This window comes from Staurois parvus, unplaced genomic scaffold (genome assembly GCF_062004578.1).
Source record: "Staurois parvus isolate SC_StPar_1 unplaced genomic scaffold, SC_StPar_1.0 ptg000282l, whole genome shotgun sequence".
Lineage (NCBI taxonomy): Eukaryota > Metazoa > Chordata > Amphibia > Anura > Ranidae > Staurois > Staurois parvus.
This window is the reverse complement of record NW_028318078.1, coordinates 278,450-303,975: the sequence shown is the minus strand read 5'-3', so window position 1 is coordinate 303,975 and position 25,526 is coordinate 278,450. Positions and strand designations below refer to the sequence as shown.

General features: G+C 41.7%; 1 protein-coding gene across 1 annotated transcript in view; it reads left to right on the top strand.

Annotated features, from left to right (window-relative positions):
• Nucleotides 1–371: 371 nt before the first annotated feature.
• Nucleotides 372–25,526, top strand: part of WNK2 (WNK lysine deficient protein kinase 2) — a 279,574-nt gene continuing 254,419 nt past the window's right edge. The window contains exons 1-2 of the mRNA XM_089681993.1: nucleotides 372–694; nucleotides 1,458–2,359. Of these exons, the coding sequence (XP_089538119.1) occupies nucleotides 1,652–2,359 (708 nt within the window). The 5' untranslated portion in view covers nucleotides 372–694; nucleotides 1,458–1,651. The remainder of the gene's footprint in view (nucleotides 695–1,457; nucleotides 2,360–25,526) is intronic.

Here is a 25,526-nt window from a genome sequence, read left to right as displayed (position 1 = left end):
GATCAACCTTTCACTACCTGTTGAGTCTATAGTACAGGAAATGAAGGGAAATCTCCCTATGGGGACACAGATGGCAAACTAAGAGAACTGTCAGCAGCAGTTTAGTTCTTCCCTACTCTATACAAAATGGCTTTAGCTATAGATTGCAGAGAGATTGGGTTTCTATCTCCTGTGTCAGGCATACTATTCATCTCTTTGTATGGGCCAGTCTACAGACTTCAATTCATGTTTCTGTATGAATAGACTGGCAGTCCCCCCTCAGGTCCGCTCCGGAGGATGTCAGAGCACAGCACCGTATGACGTGTGGGCGGGGCCAGCGCTGACAGTCCATCGTTCTTGGTCCAGAGCTGTCATCCCGTCCCTCCCCGCGCCCCGCCCCTCCTCTCCGTATTGCCCACCTAGGCATCCCCCTTGTCCAGAAGCCGGTGTGCTCAATGGAGATCTCAGAGGAGAGCCGCCACCCGGAGCACCAAGCCCAGGCAGAGGGGGCGGGGAGGAGCCGGCTGCACACATTAGAGATGTATTAGGGAAGCAGCAGGTCACCCCCCCAGTCCTGTGATCAGGGTGTGTAATGCAGAGTGCATAGGGGGCATGGTGGCTGGGCTCCTCCCTAGCTCAGGTAGGGTGGGGGGCACTGGACCCAGGGGGAGAAGTTATGTGTTCTTCTTCTTTGCAGATGTTCTGTTGGATCCATGTGAGTATTGTCTTCCCTCTCCCCACCCTGTAGCATGCATGTGCTCCCTGCCAGCCCCTTTGTACTGTGCATTTCCTGGTGTCACCCAGCAATGCATGGGTTAATGGCCAAGCCTGTGATCGCAGTGGGGCCACGCGGGACCTCTATGTCCGCACGCTGCTGCATTCACCAGATCCTGAATGTTTCAATGTTCATTCATTTGAATGGCCAGAGATGCTTGCCCATGATCTGGCAAAGGCGAGGATGGGAGGCCTGGTACCTACTTTGTAATAAGCATGCCAGGCCTAATACCAATGTCTGCCAATGGGTGTGATTAGGCCTGCCACTTTAAGTGTACCCACCTATTCTCCTCTTTTGTATAGGATGGCAAGGCCTTGATGCCAGCTTACGGCATCTCTTTTCCCATGTGCCTGCTCAGGACCCATCCTATAATACCAAGAATATCTGCTGACCAATTCTTTATCTGAATTGCTTTGGCCATCACCTCCTTTTCTGTTACAAATACTATGCCCCTTTTTAGGAAGAGAAATCCCCCCTCCCCCAACACATAACCTCTTGCTCACACCCCCTGAATATTCCTGTAGAAATCATGCTGACCCTAGCACATGTGTGATCTCATGATGTCAGGAAGCAGAGTCCACTTCTACTCGTGTTTGCTGATCTGGGTAGATGGGACATAGTGCTGGACAGCTCCTGTGTGCAGGGAGGGGTAGAGGGGCCCATATTGTGCTTGTGACTCTAATGATCTGTTTCAATCCCGTAGGCTCCTATGGCTTTCTGATGAGATCTGCTCTTGCTGGACTGACAGAGGATCTGCAGTGATCTGGGAGGGCAGAATTTGATAACCTTATCATGGGAGCTTAGGAAAAAAAAAAAACTACTGCAACTGCATCTTTCTGCGTCACAGCCTCCTGCAGGGAAATCTGTTGAGTTTTTTTTTTTCTTTTTTAAACTGATATGGACCATGCATCCAACAGAGCTGGGACACAGGATTCACAATCTACAGCCAGAAATCTAATGGAAAGTGGGGAGCATAGCAAAAAGGCTCAGGGGATCAAAAGTGAGTGTCCTGCAAAATCCAATGACTGTATTCAGAGTCCTATGAATATTCATGGGCTGAACAGCAGTGGGAATATCATGGACACTGCAATGCTGAACTCGGCGAAAGAAGCCCAGCTTGTGCCAGCTCCTAAAGACTTGAGAACGGTCAAGCTGAGGTTCTTGAGGAGGACCGTGGTAGAGTCTGATCAAGAAGAGCCTTCAGTTTTGGAACTGAGTGAATCTGTGCACCAGAGCAAGGTCATCCCCATCTCTAGAACCAGAAGGGCCATTGCTAAGAGGACTCAGGGGACAAGTGACCAGGGATCTACCACCGAGACCAATGAGCCTAATACAGGGGCTTCCAGAGAGAATATTGCAGAAGGACCACCAGAGCCTGCTAGTCAAGAGCAAAAAGATGAACCAGACACCTATAAAGAGCCACCAAAGTCCAAAAAGGAGGAAGAAGAGGAAAACGAAGAAGAGGCAGATATGAAAGCTGTTTCTACTTCCCCTGATGGAAGGTTTTTGAAGTTTGATATTGAAATAGGAAGAGGCTCCTTTAAAACAGTTTATAAGGGTCTGGATACAGAAACGTGGGTGGAGGTCGCATGGTGTGAACTTCAGGTAAGCTCACAATTTTTATTATTCATTTTTAAAAAAAATTGATCTTTTTGTGTAGCTTATTATATAAAAAAAAAAAGTTGTTATAGTGGCAGGTTTTTTTTTTTTTTTTTTTTTTTTTAATTAGATTTTTAGATAATTTGTATTGACTTTATTTTGCTACTTTGCTATTTTTTCCCAGTTTGTGTTTCACACAAAGTTGAGAAGTTTGTAGTAAAAGATCTGTGCAGCAGGGCAATTGCCTATAGATCACCTAATTGCTGATTCTAGAGAAGTATGTTTGCACCAGCCTTTGCTGATAAATGATGAGTTCTGTATCGATTCTGATACCAGGCTTGTTCTGAATGATTGTTACTGAACCTTAATCACCTTATACGTCAAATCTCCTCTCTGCAGTTTTGAGTCAAATTAACTTGTCTCATTATGTAACGACACTAATGACATGCTACCATAAAGGTCCCCACTAGTTATGTAATGATTATTCATACAAACAGTCCGTATAGTCTAATAATATGTAAATTAATTATTTTCTAGACCCCAGCTAAATTTTACTTAAGAATCCATTTCAACGCCGAGGGGATTCTGTGTACATAAAGTATAATGTCGCTATTTTCAGTATAGACTTTGAGAAAAGTTCTGATCTTTAAGTACTAAGTTTGCTATCTGGAAATGCAAGCGTTAAAAGTATGACTTGCCTGTATTGCTGCAGCATAAAATGTAACTCTTTTCTGTGGAGTATCCAAGAAAAAGTGTCTCTGATTACAAAGAGTTTATTTTTTATGGTGCCAGTTTAAAAAAGGGGGTTTGAGTGGTTGTAAAGGTAGAACGTTTTTTATTTATTTATTTTTTACCTCCATGTATTCTCTGAATTAACCTCAGACATGAAATATGAACAAAACATATCCCTCTACACTATGTGCTTGTCTCAGTCCAGATCAGTGTCATTTCTGTCTGCTGTCTCATTCCACTATCTGTATGGGTCACATCTGACAAGTTTTCCTGACACCAACAGAAAAATGGTGACAGAGGAGGGAGCAGTCTGTAATTGACAGCCTCAGCTCTGTTCCTGTGTGCAGTGTGAAGAGGGTGTGTCCCTTCTCTTCAGTCACCATTTAGAGCTCTCCTCACCAGGGGTGGACTGACCATTTGGAAACTCTGGCACTGTCTGGGGTCAGTAGGGGGCCCCATGAGATGCCCCTGGTACCTTTTTCATAGGCTTTTTTGAGTTTAGGCAAGGACACGGGCCCCATTATCCCCTATTGCCCGGGGGCCCCATGAGTTGTCAGTCCGCCCCTGCTCCTCACTGATGTAACTTCAGCTCCCACCCCTTTGCTTTTCAGAGCTGAGAGATCCTTGTAAACTCCTTCACTTTGAACACATGTATGGGAAAGATGGCTATAGATAAACGTACAATTTATTTAGCAGGATATATTTAATCTGTGTATCATCTGAGGCTAGTCACTTCACTGGGTATATATAAGGGTTTACAACCACTTTTTAATCACTTACCAACCGTGCTGTAGTTGAAAGACAGCTACAACATAGTCATCTAGTTCTGGGAGAGTGTCCATAAATGTCCTCCTAGAACCCCCCCCTTCCCCCGCACGCCCTTGGGCGTGCATCGTGGACACTCTGTGATGGCTCTGTCCATTGCACATAGCAGATAAGTATGACATGCGTTTTTTTTTTTTTTTTTTTAAAGGAAAAATGTTTTCAATCACTTTAAATCCACAGTGTTTATTTTTTTCTAACTTAACACATTAAGCACAGTAAAATAAACATTCCCAGTAAACTACTTTATTAAAATGCTTATGCAAGCACTTGCCATTTAAAACTTTCAATGTTGTTGGTTTATCCTCTTTTTAGTGTTGCTTCCCTGAACTTCTGGTCTTCATAGGAAAGTGGACAGAAAAAAATGGATTGCAAGCCTCTAGCAATAAGGAGGGAAGAGTAGGGGAGTGTCTTGCCATCCTAGGCTGCAGTGTTTCTATCAATCCACAGAGCATAGTCTCTGCATGCACAGGTAGGCTCCATAGGAAACTTCAAGAGAAAGGAGTCTCCCTGAAGCAGGAAAACTGGGGCAGCAGTAATTGCACCAGCTTAAATAAAAAGATATAGAAGCTGCATATTCAATAGGTGATTAAAACGGCTGCAGCAAGTGCTTAAATCTGAGGGTTTAATATGACTTTGAATATTGCTGTATGTGCTGCTGTTTTAAGAAAAATTGTGCAGTTGCGGATATTGATGTACAACGTAGAAAATTTTGTGTTGCATCCAGTTTATTACTGAATACCTCTGGTTTAGGTTTTCGCTACATGGGGTTTTAAATTTTTAATTATTTTATTGACTTATATTATTTTGACCTGGACTGCAAAACTCTACTGCTAAAACCACTGTGTAGAGCGTTGTTGAAATTTTAGACGTTTTACAAAAAAAAAAAGTTGTTTTTTTGGATAGAGCAGGTTTTGTCTCCCCTTTTTTTTTTTTTTTTTTTTTTTTTTTTTTTTTCCGTCATCCATGTCCCAAATTGTAAGTGCGAGGAAATATCCCCAGCACTGACACAGACAGTCACAAATATTTGACAAAGGTTACCCTTCCTTGTTGTATTCTAAACAAAATAACAAAATTATTATTTTTTTTTTTTTTGCTTTTTAGCTGGATTTGGGCTATAAAGGATAAGTTCCTCTAAATGTTTAGTCATTTTCTATCATTTTTACTTGATGTATGACTGCTTCTGACTTGTAAGTCAATGATATTATACTTCTAGCTGTATCTGATAGCAGGTATATGCTGTATTTCTTAAAACCTTTCAATAAAAAAATGTATTGAAAGAGGAAAAAAATATAAAATGCACATGATTTGCAGGTAAAAAAAAGTTAATTTTTTTTTCTTTATTCAAGAGTCTGCAGAGAATTGCATCAGCAATCAGGGGTGCAAAGTTGGGCTCCTGTAGACTCCTCCTACAGCTCTGTGCCTGTACCTCTATATGGGCTATCAGTTTCAGAGTTGAATGGAGTAAAAGTTTCGAACAAGTCTTTTTGTGGCAAATGGTACGTTGTTCATTCACAGATTCCTGTGAATGAATGATGCAACTGTGTGGGTGGAGCCCCACATAGCCTCTCTGTTTAAAATGTGACAGCGAGTGCAGGTAGAGGATCCCCCACCCTCTGTAATAGGGGGATTGGTGCCTGAGGGGAACTGCTGCAAAGTAACATGTTACACCTTAAATACTGATGTAAAGTGTTACTAAAGGTGGACTTTGCCTTTTAATTGTTGTCTGGAGTGGAAAGCTTAGAACCTTGCTTTGGAATGGTGATTACTACTGAATGGCTCTATTGGAGAGCTTTTCCCTCACGTCCTGTTTTGATGACACACAGGATGTAAGGGAAATTTTCCCCGACAGTGGCACCCATGACAGCAAAGTCTGGTGTTCTAATTTAACAAAGTAGTTTTGTCTTTTGGGATTAATAACCCAGGAATACACATCAGATTAACGCCAAGCGGGTATAGAATGCCACCATTTCATCCTGGTAGGGATTGAAAATTTAATATTAATTTCTACAAACAGTTGACAAAACAACTTGAATACTTGTAACCCTTTGCACATCTGCACCCTAACGGAGAGGGAGAAATATTGTATGCCAATAAGGCTGCCCCTCATTGCACAGTGCTCTTTAAGAGCATTCTGACAGCACGAGAGAGCAGAGTGATGACCTTATCAGTGTGCAGCTGTTCCTGCATTCTTCATCCACCGACTTGAGCTGGTCTGAGACCAAGCTGTATTATTCTGCTGTATTGTTGGCTGTAGAGAGTGTTAAGGTCAAGGACGTGTCTGTACTGTCTGGCAGGAGTGGATGAATAAGAAGACTAGTAGAAAGAAACAACTTCTTGGCAAATTTACCTATATGTATCTCCACTGTCTTATTTACCTGTTTTCCTTAACTTCAGGTTTAATATCTGCAAAAGGATCAATGGCCAGTTCAATAATTAAAATCCTCCTCCCTTTAAAGCATCAGTCACACAGCCAATTAGAGCCATGCATGGCCAAGACTCCTCATATTTCTGTGGCTGTGTTCACTGGTCTTTGCAGATGCATCCAGGAAGCCTCTACAAATCAATGGCAGGCTGACAGGTGATGCGTCTGTTCACATATAAACAAACATCTGAGCTATTCTATGCGACTAGGGACTGATAAGTGGCCCTGCACATAGATTGCTTGATTCCTTAATGCACAGGACCCTAAATGCAGGTCTCCTACATTCCAAATCTTCATCCCTGAATACACAGGGTCCTAATGCTGGTCTTCTACATTCTGGCCTTTCATTCCTGAATGCACAGGGCCCTAAATGGTGGTTTTCTGAGGCCTGGACCTTAATTCCTGAACACACAGGGCCCCAAATGTGGGTCTGTGCCCTAGACCTTAATTCCTGAATGCACAGGGCCCTGAATGTGGGTTTTCTACATTCTGGCCTTTCATTCCTGAATGCACAGGGCCCTGCAAGTGGGTCTTCTACATTCTGGCCTTTCATTCCTGAATGCACAGGGCCCTGCAAGTGGGTCTTCCACATTCTGGCCTTTCATTCCTGAATGCACAGGGCCCTGCAAGTGGGTCTTCCACATTCTGGCCTTTCATTCCTGAATGCACAGGGCCCTGCAAGTGGGTCTTCTACATTCTGGCCTTTCATTCCTGAATGCACAGGGCCCTGCAAGTGGGTCTTCTACGTTCTGGCCTTTCATTCCTGAATGCACAGGGCCCTGCAAGTGGGTCTTCTACATTCTGGCCTTTCATTCCTGAATGCACAGGGCCCTGCAAGTGGGTCTTCTACGTTCTGGCCTTTCATTCCTGAATGCACAGGGCCCTGAATGTGGATCTTCTACATCCTGGCCTTTCGTTCGTGAATGCAAAGGGCTCTGAATGTGGATCTTCTACATTCTGGCCTTTCGTTCGTGAATGCACAGGGCCCTGAATGTGGGTTTTCTACATTCTGGCCTTTCGTTTGTGAATGCACAGGGCCCTGAATGTGGGTTTTCTACATTCTGGCCTTTCATTCCTCAATGCACAGGGCCCTGAATGCGGGTCTTCTACATTCTGGCCTTTCATTCCTCAATGCACAGGGCCCTGAATGCGGGTCTTTTGCATTCTGACCCTTCATTCCTCACTGCACAGGACACTAAGAGTAGATCTTCTGTGTTCCAAACCTTTATTCCTGAATTTACAGGGCCCAAAATATGGGCCTTCTGAGTTCTGGACCTTCATTCCTGATTGCACCACATGGTGCAACATTCAGCCCCATCCAGCCACAGCCGTCATAGGCCTCTTGCACACTGCTGGTTTAAAAGGCTCAGTTCCTAGGCTTACAACGATTGTTTTTGTGTTTTTTTTTTTTTTGTTTTTTTTTCTGATCTAAAGTGCAGCCCTTTGTTTTCAATGTGACTATACATACAGTCACGTAATATGTGCAGGTGATATACAGCCCATCCTTGCATTTTTTTTTTGCCAAGAATGTTCATACATCAGTATTGAGTGCAAGAGGCCATGGACAGGCAATCTGCGCCAGGGCTGGATAATGCACCTTTCCATGGGCGAAATGCTCATAGACAGCCCCATGTGCAAGGAGCCTAAGGTGAATGTAATACAATTTTGCTTACCATAATGTCTTGAAATGGTTGCAAACCTCAGACCTGAATCATGAACAAAGCAAATCCCTCTATTGTGTGTACTTCTCTGCTATCTGCATGAGTCACTTCTGACAAGTTTTCCTGACACTAGGAGGCAAAAAGGTGACAGGGGAGGGATCTCAAGCATACAGCCTATGATCGACAACCTAAGCTCTATTCCTGTGTTTTGTGTAAAGGGGGATTGTTCCTTCCCTCCAATCGGCTATCCTCACGAAGTGTAATTTTAGCTCCCGGCTCTGCTTTCTGGAAGCTCAGACAAGCTGTATAAATTCTGCACTTTGGTTGTAGAGGAGAGATGGCTGCAGATAGACAGGCATGACTTATGTAAGAGGATTTGTTTCGTCTTTGTAACCCCTGAAGCCAGTCACTGCACTGGGTATATGAGTTGTTGTCTGCAGCGATACCATCTCCTCTGTCATTGGAAAGAATGCCTATTCCCTCTTCCTTTTTAATGGTTGACACAAGAACATTATTAGGAGCAGCAGGTGTGTTTGCTCCCACATAGCTACAATTACTTGTGCCTAGGCACACCTCACTGGAACGTCCCACCTTTGAGTGCACAGTGAGACACGCTAGAGCACAACCTTCTCCTATTCCTGTTATACATGTGCATTTCTGCTGATGTACTTTGCAGGCTGGGAGCTGCAGTTCTATTTCTCTTATCACGTGACAATAGTCATGCACCCACATCTGAATCTTAGTTGGCAGTTAAACAGAAGGGACTGTGCACAGAGGTATGTTTTTAGTGAATAAACAAAATGGGACTTTCCAGGTGTTTCATAAAGAAATTGTACAAAAACATACCAAAATCACAATATTTTATTAATCGAAACCAATAAAAGCATACATATAAACCATACATTTGTACACATCCTCAGAGAGCACCCCATAGTGGCTTATCCATAACTTGAAAAACAGCCCAAAAGGACTTTAATATCGTGTCAACCTAAAGGCTTCATCCATAACCAATACTTCAACATTTATGCAGTACTGTATATCTGTGTACCAAGTGTAATATGTGTCAACCTAAAACAAACAAATCGGACAAACAAAGGATACGTTTAAAAAAAAAAATGCACTTTTCTTTACCTGAGGGACACAGTGCATGTATATATTATTATATATTGCCAAACGTTGGATTCAGGTGTTCCAATCACCTCCATGGCCACGGGTGTATAAAATCAAGCACCTAGGCATACAGACGTGTGTGTAAAAAATTAAAGGAACACTTTTTTTTTTTAATAAAAAAATATCATATCAGACAGGCTTTTGCACCACGTAACTGGCTAAAAGATTATACAATGCTCAAAAAATTAAAGGAACACTTTTTAATCAGAGTATTCAATTAAGTCAGTTAAACACCTGGGATATTGATCTGGTCAGTTAAGTAGCAGAGGGGGTGGTTAATCAATTTCAGCTGTTTTGGTCTTAAAGAAATGAACAGGTGCACTAGATGGGCAACAGTGAGATGACCCCAAAAACAGGAATGGTTTTACAGGTGGAGGCCACTGTCCTTTTTTTCCCTACTTATCTTTTCTGACTGCTTTTCACTAGTTTTGCATTTGGCTAGGGTCAGTGTCACTACTGGCAGCATGAGGCAATACCTGGGCCCTACAGAGGTTGCACAGGCAGTCCAACTCCTCCAGGATGGCACATATATATATATATATGCCATTGCCAGGTTTGCTGTGATTCCCAGCACAGTCTCAAGAGCATGGAGGAGATTCCAGGAGACAGTAAGTTATTCTAGGAGAGCTGGACAGGGCCATAGATGATCCTTAACCCCTCAGCAGGACCGGAATCTGCTCTGAGGAACAGGATGAGCACTGCCAGAGCCCTACAGAATGACCTCCAGCAGGCCACTGGTGTGAATGTCACTGACCACACAATCAGAAACCGATTTCATGAGGATGGCCCAACGTCCTCTAGTGGGCCCTGTGCTCACTGCCTGGCACCATAGAGTTCGATTGGAATTTGTCATTGAACACCAGAATTAGCAGGTCCACCACTGGCGCCCTGTGTGTTTTCACAGATGAGAGCAGGTTCACCCTGAGTACATGTGACAGACGTGAAAGGGTCTGGATAAGCCATGGAGAATGTTATGCTGCCTGTAACATCGTTCCACATGACCATTTTGGTAGTGGGTCAGTGATGGTCTGGGGAGGCATATCCTTGAAGGGACACACAGACCTCTGCAGGCTAGGCAATGGCACCCTGACTGCCATTAGGTATCGGGGAGGAAATCCTTGGACCCATTGTCAGACCCTACGCTAGTGCAGTGGGTCCTGGGTTCCTCCTGGTGCATGACAATGCCCGACCTCATGTGGGGAGAGTATGCAGGCAGTTCCTGGAGGATGAAGGAATTGATACCATTGAATGGCCCCCACACTCCCCTGACCTAAATCCAATAGAACACCTTTTTCACTCCCAAGCCTGAGAGCTGCTCTCCAAGACTTAGACTGGGAGGGAATATTGGCATCGATCAACACAAAAATGGGAGTTCTTCAAAGACTGTGCGTGAACACACTGCAAAATCTATTCCAGTGGGCAGCACGTTTAAAAGGCTAATAATCAAACCTATGTGGCTTACGGCCAAAGTTTAAAAAAGCTATAAATGATAAGAAAAGAGCTTTTATTTAGTATAAAAATGAAGGAATGCTATCCTCGTTTAAACAGTACAAAGAATATAACAGAATATGTAAAAAGGAAATCAAGGCCGCAAAAATTGAGAACGAGCCACAGATTGCAAAAGATAGCAGGACAAATCCCCAAAAATTCTTCAAATATATTAATAATAAAAAGGTCCAGTCTGAGCATGTAGGCCCTTAACAAAATCTAGAGTGGGTGACTGGGGACAAATAGAAGGCAAATTTATTATATATCTTCTTCAGCTATGTGTATATAAAGGAATATGGGGGAGCTCTTGTCCATAATGGGCATGGTATTGACACATCTCCAGATGATCCACCTTGGCTCACAACTGATATATGATCCAGAAATATTTAGACAGAATAAAGGTGAATAAAGCACCTGGACCGGATGGCATACACCCACAGGTCCTTAAAGAATTGAGCTCTGTCATTACAAAACCATTGTTTCTAATTTGTAGGGACTTTTTAATGACTGTCATAGTACCACCTTATTGGTGTAAGGCCAATGTGGTGTCTATATGTAAAAAAGGATCAAAATCTTTACCAATTTATAGACTTTTTTAACTTCTATTGTTGGGAAGATACTGGAGAGTTTAATAACTCTTGCTGGGAAAAAAATATTTTAAGCAATAGACAGTATGGATTCATGAAAGACAGAAGTTGTCAAACAAATCTGGTTTCTTTTTATGAGGAAGTGAGCAAAACCTTGGACAGAGGGGTGGCGGTGGATGTGATATACTTGGATTTTGCAAAAGCGTTCGACACAGTTCCCCCACACACGGCTAATATGTAAGGTAAAGTCTACAGGCTTGAAAAAATCTGTATGTAAATGGATAGAAAACTGGCTAAAAGATGGTATTCAGAGAGTAGTGGTTAATGATTCATACTCTGAATGGTCTAGGGTTGTCAATGGTGTACCCCAAGGTTCAGTGTTGGGACCCTTACTTTTTAATATATTTATAAACGATTTAGGGTCTGGGATTACAAATACAGTTTGTCTTTGCAGAGGACACCAAGCTGTGCAGTGGAATAACATCCTTACAGGATGTCTCCAATTTACAAGCTGACCTCAATGCACTGTTTAATTGGGAAACTGTGGCAAATGAGGTTTAATATTGATAAATGTAAGGTTATGCACTTGGGAGCTAAGAATATTGATGCATCATACATACTAGGGGGAGTGCAACTGGGGGAATCAATGGTGGAGAAGGATCTGGGAGTTCTGGTAGATCACAAGCTTAATAATGGCATGTAATGCAGCTGTGGTTTCTAAAATTAGCAAAATCCTCTCGTGTATTAAGAGGTATAGACTCCAGAGAGAGAGATAACATTTTAGCCCTGTACAAATCATTAGTAAGACCTCATCTGGAATATGCAGTTCAATTTTGGGCACCAATTCACAAAAAGAACATTGGGGAACTGGAGAAAGTACAGAGAAGGGCAACCAAACTGATAAGAGGCATGGAGGAGCTCAGCTTTGAGGAAAGATTAGAGGAACTGAATTTGTGCTCTTGAGAAGAGGAGCTTAAGGGGGATATGATGGACATGTATAAATACATAAGTGGTTCATATAGTGACCTTGGTGTTTAGTTATTCACCCTGAGGTCATCACAGAGGACAAGGGGGCACTCTTTACGTCTGGAGGAAAGTAAATTTTATCTCATAACACGGAAAGGTTTCTTCACAGTAAGAGCTGTGAGAATGTGGAATAGACTCCCTCAAGAGTTGGTTCTGGCCAGCTCAGTGGATTGCTTTAAAAAACGGCTTGGATACTTTCCTGGATACTAAGATTTATAGGTAAAGTTGATCCAGAGAATATCCAATTGCCTCTTGGTGGATCAGGAAGGAATTTTTGCCCTTTCAGGAGCAAATTGGATTATGCTTTGCTGTTTTTTTTGCCTTCCTCTGGATCAACTGTGGGTATAGAATTTTATAACTTTTTTTTTTTTTTCGTTTTTTGTTATTAAACTGGATGGACTTTTGTCGTGTTTGAAAAAAACAAAAACAAAAAAAAACCACAGCCACACTAACTATGGATATCATGTTTCAGTCCATCCGACGCCGCCAGGTTGCTCCTCAGACTGTCCAGTAGCTCAATGATGCTCTGGTCCAGATCTGGGAGGAAATACCCCAAGACACCATCTATCATATCATTAGGAGCATCTGACGTTGTCAGGCATGCATACAAGCATGTGGGGGCCATACAAACTACTGAGTACCAATTTGCGTTGCAATGAAATTTCACCAAATGGACCAGCCTGCTGCATCATTTTTTCACTTTGCATTCTTTTAATTAAGTCCTATATAGGTTGATAATTTTCATTTCCATCAAATGATGGGGCTTTCTTAGGTTCCTAACACATTACCCAGTCCATATCAGTATAGATATCCAGCATGATATTTTTCCTCAATGAGATCTAACGTGTTTTCAAAATGTTCTTTAATTTTTTTGAGCAGTTTAAAGATATCTCTTAATGTTGGCACCATGTTTTCCTATGATTAAGTCACTGATCACATGACAAAATGCGTCAGTGGAGGGAGCCATTAGATGTCATTATGCCCAGAAGTGTGAGTTCGGCCAGTTTAGACGCTACTTCAGAAATATGCATCCTTAAGTCGTCAATATACTATTGGAATGGAAATGTAAGCAAGGGATCAATCTATTGCACTGGTTGTTACAAGTGCACTGTACTTGTGAGTGTTTTTAATCTTCTTTTAATAAATAATATCAAGTTACTCTGATACTGCACCATGAGATCTTCTTTTTTTTGTTTAATTTTTCACATTGATTTGGTTGGAGTCTTGCACTCTGAAAGTGACATATACCTATTACAATTGAATTGGAGCAATATTGCCAGTTATTACACCTAGAGTGTTCGGAAAGTATGTTTGACCTTACCTTTTGTGTGGGTCACACCTTAAGGTAAGGGGCAGCATTGGAAAGTGATGGTTCACTGTGGTGGAGCACATCCGCAACTTTATATTGAGCACGCATGACATATGCATGTCAAGAAACACAATATTTTGAAAGACATTTCTCACTGGATATTTTGGGACTTTTTATGAATTCTGCATTTGTTTATATAAGTTTAATGTATATATGTTTTTTTTTATTTGAGGTTTTATAGGGGAATATAAATTAAGCTCTGTATTTCCAAGGGAGTTTGGGATTCAATGCACTTTTTGTCATCAGTTATATCACTAATTGTGATATGCCTTTACATGTGTTTGCTATTTTTTATTTTAAAAAAACTTAATTTTTTTTTTTTTTTGCATCTTATATTGGGTTATTCATTGCACTTTAGCCATTCATATCCACAGTTGTATCACAAATTGTGTTGTCTTTATTAAAAAAACAATTATTGTTCATTTATATTGGATTATACAAATTTTAGGTGCGCTAAAAGTTTTCTATATTGATTCCCATGGACACACTCTTAAACCTTGTGGGCAACCTTCCCTGAAGAGTTGAAGCTGTTATAGCTGCAAAGGGTGGGCCAACTCCTTATTGAACCTTATGGACTAAGACTGGGATGCCATTTAAAGTTGGCATGTGCAGGCAGGCGTCCCAATAATTTTGGCGCTATATATATTGCATGTTATTTATTTGGGCCTGGACTGTCAGTGTGAGCTGTCAGCCCATACATCATATGTGCACACAGTTTTACACTGACAGTAAGAATCCATGAACTACCACAGCAGTGTGCTAGCTCATTGAGAACTACGAGTAGACAGCTGCAAAGGCTGTCGGGACTTATAGTTTTTCATTCACTCTGAGAATGAATAATGTGGCCAGGCGGGTAGAGCCTCTCAAGGCCACGTTTTTAAAAAATTGTGACAGCTAGTGAGGGGAGAAGATCCCCCGCTAGTTGTCACAATGGGGAGTTGGGGGGTGCGTTGCAAGGGCCAATGATAATAGTAACATGTTACACCCTGCATATAGGTGTAACATGTTACGAAAGGAGAACTTCTTTTAAGCCCCTTTTTTGGCTGCAGTTTTTCAAGTTATGGAAAGGCCACCAGGGGGTGCTCTCTGAGGATGTCTACAATATATGGTTTTATGTGTGTGATTTTAACTTTTCTCGATTTTTTTTTTTTTTTTTTTTTTTTTTTTTTTTTGGATTAATAAAATATTGTGCCTGAAAAATTGGTATTTACTCAAGAGATAAATCCAATAATGTTACCACTTTACAAAACTCTGGTTTGGCCACATCTTGAGTATGCCATCCAGTTCTGGTCACCAATCCTCAGGAAGGATATACCGGAAATGGAGAGAGTCCAGAGAATGGCAACAAAGCTAATGAGGGGGCTGGAGGATATCTGTTATGAGAAACAATTACATACATTAAACTTACTCTCCCTGTTCTGTCTCTGGTTGCTCAAGAGGACACGTGGTCACTCAATGAAGTTGGGTAGGAAGCGGTTCAACTTTGAACTGCGTAAGGGATTCTTTACTGTCAGAACGGTAAGGACATGGAACTCCCTTCCACAATCAAAGGTGTCAGCAGGAAGTGCTGATAATTTAAAAAAACTTTTAGATGTGCATGTTATTAAACACAATATACAGAGATATGGGAAGTGGCAAATACATAAATGTATACCCACACAGGTTGAAATGGATGGACTGGTGCCTATATTTAACCTTTCCAACTATGTGATAGAGAGATTTCTATGTATGAATTTCTGGTGGTAGATCTATCCACTGATACTTAAAATAATAATAATAATATTATTATTATTATTATTATTATTAACAAAATAAATCCCATTTAATAGGAGCAAACCAATTGGGGGCATGCAGTACAACATTTATTCATTTTTAATAGAGTTTTTTATTTTAACCTTACTGTAGGATGAGTTTTTTTTTGTTTTTCTGTGAACTTGGATAAACTTTTTATATTCCCAATAATTTTTTTGTTCTAATTATATCGATGTCTGTCTTGTGTGTTGGGACATCCTTTTTTTTGAAGCCCAGAGCCCCTGAGCAGCAGTAAATCTTTAGGCTGTCAGCAGATCTGTCTCTACATCTTTGGCACAGTGCCATAAAATAGTGCAACTGAGCATGTGCAGAACAGGATGAGACCATGTATTGCTGTATTTTAAACAATATAGATTCTTATTTTTAATGTTTTTACATTGCTGTACCTGCAAAAAGGGCTAGCATTAAGTGATTTAGCAAGACTTAATTATTATGACCAAAGTTCCACTTTAAACATTTGCTCTCTGGACAATTTCCCCCCCCCCTTCATGACCAGGCCATTTTTGCTATGTGGCGCTGCGCTACTTTAACTGACAATTGCGCGGTCATGCAATGCTGTACTGGAACAAAAATTATATAATTTTTTTCACACAATTAGAGCTTTCATTTGGTGGTGTAGCAATCATGCCCACAGAGATGGACGCGGTTCAACTATTTTGGCTCCAACTTCCATCTTGTCAAAGGATCATCCATCTTGTACAAACATATCTCCCCTCATTCTCCCCCTCCCTCTCTGAGAGTCACAGTGACATTTGGTCAGGGTGTGTGTGTTGAAAGTGTCACAGGCCGGCCAGGGCACAGCAGGCAGCTCCGAGCTATAAACCATCTCAGAGCTGGGTGCTGGGCTGGCTGGGATGCTGAGCAATCTGGCACCTCATAAATAGGTAATCCAAGCCTTCCCCTGAGTTCAAAGACATTCCAGAGGAGTAAGGAACTAGATAACACTTTTTTAAAATCCATTTTTCCCCTATGTCTCATATCTTGGAGTATGAGAGACTTACAGAAAAACCAGGCCTATCTTCAGATTGCCCACGATCAGACAAATCGTTTGATACACTCTCTGACTGGAATACCTAGGAAAGCAGAAAATTACATTTCTTGAACCCTTCAAGTATGTATTTCATATGTAACTGTTCCTCAGATGCGTCTGCATATTAATCTACCCGCGGGTGGAATGGTACTTGTGCCTAGGAAAAGATATGAGCTATGAGAGATTTTGGTTCTAGTTTGGGTCTCTGCCCAGACAATCCCTCCCCAAATGAGGCATGGGTCCTTGGCTTCAGAGAAAATCCCCTCTGCTGGGGGACAACAAAATAGGCTGTCAGGCCTAAGAGTGGAAGTTGAAGAATTCTCCCTTAACATCAGAACCACCTTGGGAGACTGTGCCCTTTCGCTCTGAAACTTGATCTGCTTAACCCAAGGCTGATTGGCAAGTACTTTAACCCTTTAACCTCCTTTCTGTTACCTCTTTGCTGTGCTGTTGTTCTCTGTATATTTATGTATATATGTGTGTGTGTGTATATATGTGTGTATATATATATATTGGTTACATCTTTTTTCTGCAAATATTTATATTGCACCCTTTTTTGACCTTTTTAGTAATAAATCTTTCTTTCTGAAAGTGATGAACTGTTTCTATAGCTCGTTCATGCCTCTAAAAGAGCGCTACTGTGTTTGTTTAACCCTCTGTATAACCTGTCTGCGGTGACAGTGCTATACAGACGATTATCTCAACAATCCTAGTGTTATTGCTGATATTTCCGAGTTTTCTTTTTTCTCTGTACAAAAAAAGGAGGTGGTGGCAGTGTGAAGGGTTAATTGCGTAATTAACCTGACCCAGTAACAATCACATTCAGGCTGCCAGTACATCGATTTGTGGTCCATTAGCTGGAAAATCATTGTGCAGCTGGGCGTGGCATTGTTACGCACATGACATCGCGGTCTCAGATTGGCTAGTCCTTCGGTCACCAGTTTGGTGAGGAAGGTCAGGGGTCTGACGCGCGATCATCACAGGTGGTATTTGATAACCTTTTTGTTTTTTTTATTATAGAAAAGAAAAAAGACCAACTATTTTTGAAAAAAACAATATTTTTTACTTTCTGCTATAAAACCTATTTCCCCCCCCCCCCCCACCCCCAAATTAAAAATTTAATCTCATCATACATTGTGGATATTTCTGCTACATGTCTTTTTAAAAAAAATCCCAATAAGCGTATATTGATTAGTTTGTTTGAATGTTATAGCATCCAGAAGCTATGAGATATATACTGGAATTATTTTATACTAGTAATGGCGGTGATCAGGGACTTCTAATGAGACTGCAATAGTGCTGCGGCCAATCTGACACTAACTGCCACTGACATTACCAGGGCCATTATTACATTGATCAGTGATAATAAATTGCGCTCTCACTGTACTAATGACACTGGGCAGGAAGGGGTTAACATCTAGGGTGATCAAGGGGTTAAATATGTGCCTAACGTGTTTTGTGTGTGTGCTGCTTTTACTGGGGATCTAGTTATTTTCATTCCCTGCTTAGCAGGAAATGAAAACCACTAAATCCCCTCTCAGTGAACACCGCTCCTGTGCTGTTTACATTCAGAGCTGTGTTCTGTGAGACACAGAGCCGATCTTCGGGTGCCGGCGGTCAATCATTAGTCATTACCCGGTGATCGGTATGTGCTGTGACGAATCACAGTACAGGCGGGCGCACGTGCCCTCCCCACCTGGAAATGCGGGATCGCCTATATATACGTGATTCTGCACAGGACGGAAGTGTTCTTATCTGGCTCAACTATGCAACCTATTTTGAGATCCTGGGCCCAGCTCTTTGATCTATTGTTAGATCCTGGGCCCAACTGTTCAAGAAAAATAAAAACTAGATGTCATGGCTGCATCAAGGACTGATATGTTGCAATACATACTTTTTTTTGTTTGGATATCTTTTACAATCAAAGTAAAAGCTCCTCTATTGTCCATGATAGAGGCACAAAATATAACTTCAACATGCTGTGCTTGCCTAGCTCTTGGAATTTCACATACTCTTGATTTGAAAGTATTCTAGAAGTTACAATTTAAAAGAGCAGTTATTTTTGGAAATTCATATTTTGGAACATTCCCCTATTCTGTAAGCGTTTTTCATAAAAAAAAAAAAAAAAAAAAAATGTGCCAATGCGTGTGTTGCAGTGCACAGCTGTGGTGTGAATGGGCCAGAAAACATCTTGAAAACTGTTTAGATTCCAGTAGTTTTTTTTATTGTTCAGTTTTTCAAAATGACAGAACAAATAAACAATATTCATGTCACAAAAAGTAGATTACGACACAACGCAAAAGAACATGGTTTATCAGACGTAAAGCATGCAACAAGAGGCCAGGGACTCTGTAGAGTAGATATTGGATAACCCAAATGGAAAAGTCCACATCATTTATCTAACCATATATAGAGGGCAGACACAGTGGTGGGGTAAGGGAGGAGGGAGGGAAATGGGTTTGTGTGTAGTCTCCGGTTCACGAACAGGGGTTCTTCCCCTACATTAGTTTCATTTTGGGGCATAACAAATGTTGTAGAACACACAGGGATTAGGCATAACCAACCCCAGAGAACAGAAGAAAAAAGAATGATAAAAAGAGAGAGCGGGTCAAGTTGGGCCACATTAAAGCACGGAAATATACTGAATCCACGAGTCCCATGTTTTATCAAACTTTCTAGTATTGTTGTGAAGAATACAGGTGAGTCTGTGGTTAATCCTAATCAAATTCAGTTTATTCTTATCATAGTCAAGTGGGAAGACCAATTTGCTTCCAATGTCTTGCTGTAGTGATTCTCGTTTCCAACAGCATCTAGGTTATCCATTTAAGAGACTTTCTGGTAACGTCATCTGGGAATTTATGAAAGAGAGCTGTCTCTGGGGATCTGTGAATATTCACCCCATCACCGAATAGATGAAATTAAACATGCGGATCCAAAATATGGTCACTATTGGACACTGCCACCAGATGTGGTTCATAGTACCCATCTGGCCACAGCGCCGGAAGCATGTCGGTGAAGCAGATGGTCCCTACCCAGACTGCGAGGATGCATCCAAGTACCATTCTTAATAATGCTTTATAATTCACTTCAGTTAGATTAGTGTTGATGGATGCTTTAGATAATGCAAAGGCAATATCTTGCTAGTCAGACAGGTCATAAGTGACATTCAGGTCCCATTCCTATTGATCCATATAGGGAAGCTTACAATTCGGATCAGTGAGGAGAGCACATAATGCAGAGACACGGCCTCTATGGAAACCCCTATTCTGGCACGAAAGTAAAAAAATTGATAAGTATGCTGGCTTATCCAATAAAGTAAACTTTGAGCAGATAAAAGTAGATCTTTAGATTAAGATCTTGGTAGAGGACATTTGCAACTTATTCTTAAAGTGCTACAAAGAGTATACTCGATCACCCTTAAGATTAGTTTCTTATCCACAGCAGTCCTTTATTGATCCACCATTGAAATGGAGCAGGTACTAAACCAGGCACAAATTCAGGGTTACAAAAAACAGAAGCCAATGGCGTGTGGAGATGCTAATGATTTGCTATGGCACACTCTGTCCCAGACTGTCAAAGAATATCATAGGGTGGGGCATAGTATAGGAGGGCATAATCGATTAGGAAGCCAAAGTAAAGAGCTGACAGCGATGGGGTGGCAGGAGAGAGCTTTGATTAAAACTCAAAGGGGGTAGGTCCCTTTTTAGTACTTGTGTAGGCCAATTGGGCAATTTGAGCAGCTTGGAAATATGCCCGAAGAATAGGAAGGCCAATCCCACCTTGCGGTTTGGAGGCCTTTAACGTCATATGGTTCATCCGAGGTTTTTTTATTGTCCCAAACAAAGCGAAGAAGCTCCACTTATAAATGCTGCAACTCCTGTCTCGGAACTGGTATCGCTAGGGTTCTGAAATAGAGAAATCTGGGCAAAAATGTAATTTTAGTCGAGTTGATTCTGCCAATGCAGGGTAAGGAGTAGTCACCTCTATGACAAAGATCATCTCTTAAGTTTTTTTAAAAGGGGGGGGGGGTAGTTGGCTTAATAGAGGGTCCCTAAATAAGGCAAAGAGTTGCGTGCCCATTGAAAGTTTTATAAGTAGTCCGAAGCTGCTACTCTACAGAAGAGGGTAAGGAAACGTTAAGGGCTGTTGTTTTTTGAGAGTTTAAGGAAAGCCCAGTAAGGTCAGAAAACTGGAGCAAAAGAGACAGTAGATTAGGTAAAGTGATCATGGATTTTGGGGTGGGAACGGATCGCCATTGTTAAGAGTTCAATCACCAATGCGAAAAGCAATGGGGAAAATGGACAACCCTGGAGGGTCTGTAGCCTCTAATGGAAACTTGAGCCGAGGGAGTATCGTATAGCGTGTGCAATAAAGCCATAAACATGTGACCAAATCCAAAGACTTGTAAGGTAGTGAACAAATATTCCCAAGTTAAACTATCAAAAGCCTTATGGAGATCCAATGAAAGAAGCAGAAGTTCTCTTGAGAGGGGCGCATCCTGTTTACAATGGACAGCTGATATAAGGGTGATAGACTGGCGAATCTGATCTAATGTTTTGCGACCAGATATAAAACCCGACTGGCCCTTATGAACATACTGCACCAAGAAGAAATTTAAGACACAAAGCCAAAAATTTTGTTTGAATTTTCAAATTGCAATTAACGAAATGGGGCGATAATTGAAGACATCAGTAGAGTCTTTGCTAAATTTGGGAATGACACTAATATACAGTATGCCTTGTTCTCGTCTAGAGGAACCACACCCTCATCTCTTAAAGAGCTGAAATAAAGTCATATGGAGAAGAAGGTGTTCGGAAAAGATTTCATAATATTTATTCGGGAGATCGTCAGGGCCTGGGGATTTACACAACGACCGCATTCTAATGACCTTTCTAAGCTCTTCGCTAGTAATACTGTAGGTTTTTCCATGAGCTCTCTATGGGCCTCTGTGAGGGATGGAAGAGGCAAAGTCTCCAGAAAGTTTTGAATTAAAGAAGGCTCAACAGGCTGGGGCTGACTATATAGAGTAGCATAGAAGTTGTGAAATTACCAAAGGATCTTCTGAGGATCCTGTGAAATATGCCCCCCCCCCCCCCCGAAAACCTGAGTTTGGGAAGCACAGAGTGAGTATGTTTATGGGTAAGTTTACACGCTAAAAGGGAGCCTGGCTTGTCTCGCCACATGAAAAATAGATGGTTCATCCAGTGCAGTTGCTTTTCTGCTTTTGTGGTGAGACAGGTTAAGTTCTAGACTAACTTGCTCTACATTACGTAACAAGTCTGAATTCGGGCAGTTTTATGCTGAGCGACTAAGGCCTCCTAATCATTAGATTTGGCAGAGATCAACTCTTCGCTAGATCTTTTAAGTCTGGAGGACAATTGCATAAAGAGGCCTCTGTGAGCTGCCCAACTAACAGCAGGGGTCGTGTCTTCTGCTTCATTAATTGTAAAGTAAGACTTCAAGAGTTCCACTACTTCCAAACAATAGTGTGGCTTGGGCAGTTTGGCTGCCAAATTATAAAACGTCAGCATCGCAGGGATGTGGCCTGACCAGGGCATTGATGCAATTTTGGCTGAGCATAATTTATATTTAGTATTTCTGAGGGGAGTAAAATGTGGTCTATACGAGAATGATTGATAATCTCTAGAGGTGGGAATGGCTTCTCTCCAAGCATCAACTAAGTCATAGCAATACAAAAGTTGTGCAAATTCGCAACTTTGTTTGGAAGGGGATTTAAGTTTAGCCGCATCAGATTTATCAGGCGTATGAGCTAAGGCTAGATTTGAATCCCTCACCAGAATAATGATTTGCCTTTTGAAGTTCAGCAGATAAAGATTTAAATAGCTTACCGATGCTCTGACTCCAAATGGTTTAAATGTAGAATTAGATTTAAATTGTTTTTTCAGTGATTTATTAGTTTTATTTTTTATTTATATTGAATTTATTTTTTATATGTATATGAGTTTGTTTATTTTGCTGAATTATTATATATTATGATGTATTTATCATGGTTTCCCTCTTTGTGATGTAAATTGGAATGACGTCCAATTGACGTCACCACATACGCCGCAACCACATGGCTGGACCATGTGACCACTATTACGAGACTTGTAATCTACAGAGCAGGTGGTGAGATGCACATTAAATCCGCTAACGGTTTCACTGCAGCTACACCTATTTTTGAATGCTTTTTGTATTTTTATACAGTGTGAGTTTTAGCCTAAGGGGGGTATTTGTTGGAAATAAATTTCTAAATGGTATTATGCAATGCAAGTGTTCTTTATTTACCCACATATGGAATTTGAATAATACTTAACTTGATGGAGCCTGAGCTGCATTAACCATTTGATGAGTGACCATTATTACATCTGAGTCGATCTGGTTTAATTAATCTCCACATCTATTGGTATCTGATTCAATGCTGATTAATCACCAGCATCTGATGAGTTTGCACTTTGATGGGGTGTTGAGCAGATCAGAGATCACGGTTTTGGTGGTTACTTCTTGAAAGAAAGATTTGGACTTTATGAACTGATTTGTTTCACTTTTGCACTGTTTGGTGGAAGTGCTGTTTTATTTTTTATTCATTTTCTAAATTTTTTTATTTTTTAGATTTATGTATACATTTTCGTTTTATATCTCACACATATTTGGGGATTGAATTGCATCTCATTAGTGAGCACTGTTTATGGTGGTTTACACTTATTTACGTTCCTAAAAATTAAATAGGTTTTGGAAAAAGGCCACCTGGTACATATTGGGGGCAGAGTAAATCAGAAAAGTTAACAGAATTCCCCATAAATGGCCCTTAGCTAAAAGGAGGCACACTTCCTTGTCCCCTATCACTTTAGTTTCGGTGAACGAAAGTTGTCTGGAAAGACAGAGTGCTACCCTTTGCTTTTTTTCAGAGGCATTCGCAAAAAATCAGACAGGAAAATCCCTGTGGATATACCTAGGTGTAAAAGAAGGGGCAAAATGGGTTTCTTGTAAAGCAATAATATCTGCTCCCAAGGACCTATAGTGAGGAAAAAACTTGGAGGTGCTTAGAAGGGGAGCCCAGCCCTTGAATATTATGGGAGAGCAATCGGACAGCGTCACTGTCAGACATGGAAAGCAATCGATATAATTCTACATAGAGAGACTCCCCCACCAACACGGTATCCGAGATTTTCTTGGGAGTCCCGGGATGGCCCTCAAATAGAAATAATAAAAGAGGTAAAGAAAACCGAAACAAGAGCTGCCAAGGCCGAAGAATGGCCACTATCAAACTAAATGGTAATAAACAATGTAATGCGGTAAGGTTGACATCCTGAACTCAAGGTCAAGTGATGGAAGAGTCTCCACCAGAACAAAGCAATGGGGAGAGTCTTTTGAATAGGGAGAGTGCATAGACTCTTCCCAGCACTATGGGGTCCACATGGAACATATATAAAAAGCTCCCAAGGCCACATAAATATTGTGCAAAAAATGTAAATCATCCAAAACCAGTAGAGATTTAGAGGACAATACTGCTAGGATATAAGGTATATAAAAAAAAAAAACAACAGTTCAAAAACATACGCGGAGGCCAATGCCCTGTGTTGGGACCACTGAGGGGTCACTGCCGAAAAGAAAAATCAACTAGCAGCAAACCGAGTCCTCAGGTAACCCGGTGCAGAGTTGCAGATTTCTTCCTGGGGGAGGAAGACCAAAGAGGCAAGAGTGGAGGAGGCGGTCCGTTTTTAGCTTTTGGGTTGGCTCTGTGAGGAGGGGCTAAGGGAAATGAAGCCCAAGTTCAGCAAGAATTCCAGTGACATGTGGAAAAGGAGTAGAATTTGCCGTTTATAAGTAAATTTGTAGACGAAACTGATAGTTACATCTATAGCGGATATCCCTTTGGATTAGGGGTGAGAGCAACAGTTTGAAAGCCCTCCTTTTTTTGAATGGTTGCTTGAGAAATGTCTGCAAAGACTTGGATCTTGTAACCATCAGCTTCTAAATCTGGATGTTAACTGGTGTATCGCATCACCGGCTCTTTAAACCTGAAGAAGTGGGCTTCACAATTATATCCCGGGGAGGTCCATCCTGCTTTAAAGGGACTAAATCTCAATGGATGTGATCTGTTTCCATATGGATTTTGTCAGTAACCAGTACCGCAGACTTCATAAGGGAGTGAGCGATAGAGGCAATATCTTTTTACCATTTCAGGAAGACCTCTAATGCAGAAGTTGTACCACCGGGCAGTAAGCTTCATCTAGGCAATCTTGCAGGTCAGCAATCATGTTAGAATTTTGAGACACTCTGTGAACTATATCATCAACTTTAGATTCAATATTCTCCAGGTGATTGGCCAGCTCCCTAAAATATTGTTTCAGGTCAGAGGCCAACTTAGTGGTAGCTTTATCTAGCCGCTCTGTAATAAATCCACAAAATGGGCAATAAGTATGGAGTCCCCTGAATAGTGCGGTGGCACAGGTGGAAAGGCAGGAGAGTCCACTAGAAAGTCGTGTGCTGGATTGGCTAATAAATGTCTATTTCCTTATCCAGCAAGGAAGAAGCCTGGGAGTTGTGGCCTGGCGACAGGGCCATGGCCTGTGAAGGGGACCTGGCAGGGCTAGAGAGGGAACTATGAGGTGCAGGGTGGTCACTCACATGAGCCAGGCAGCTGGGAGAGCCGTTGCTCTGTTTCCCAGCACTGGAGGAGGAGAGCGTGGCCAACAGTGGCTGTGCTCCCCCTATAGTAGAAGTGACCCGGGAGCCAGTGCCGGTCGCCATCTTGCCTCCCCTACCTGTTCCCCGTGTAGCAGTGCAGAAGCCTCCCATGGGTTTTCTGGTCAACCGGGTCGGCATGGGGAGAACTTCCACCACCTCAGTGGCGGGCCTAGGCAAGCGGCGGGGAGAGGTGAGGTGGGGAGCCACTAAATAATCCCCAAAGTGCTGGGAATGCGCAGAGCCGCCAGGGAAGCATCTGCTCCGGCTGCCCGCGCATGCGCTCACTGAAACCATTTTAAATGTTTTTTGGGTCATACAGATTGTCTTAGAACATAACCGCAATTGGATGCAGTGCTTAAA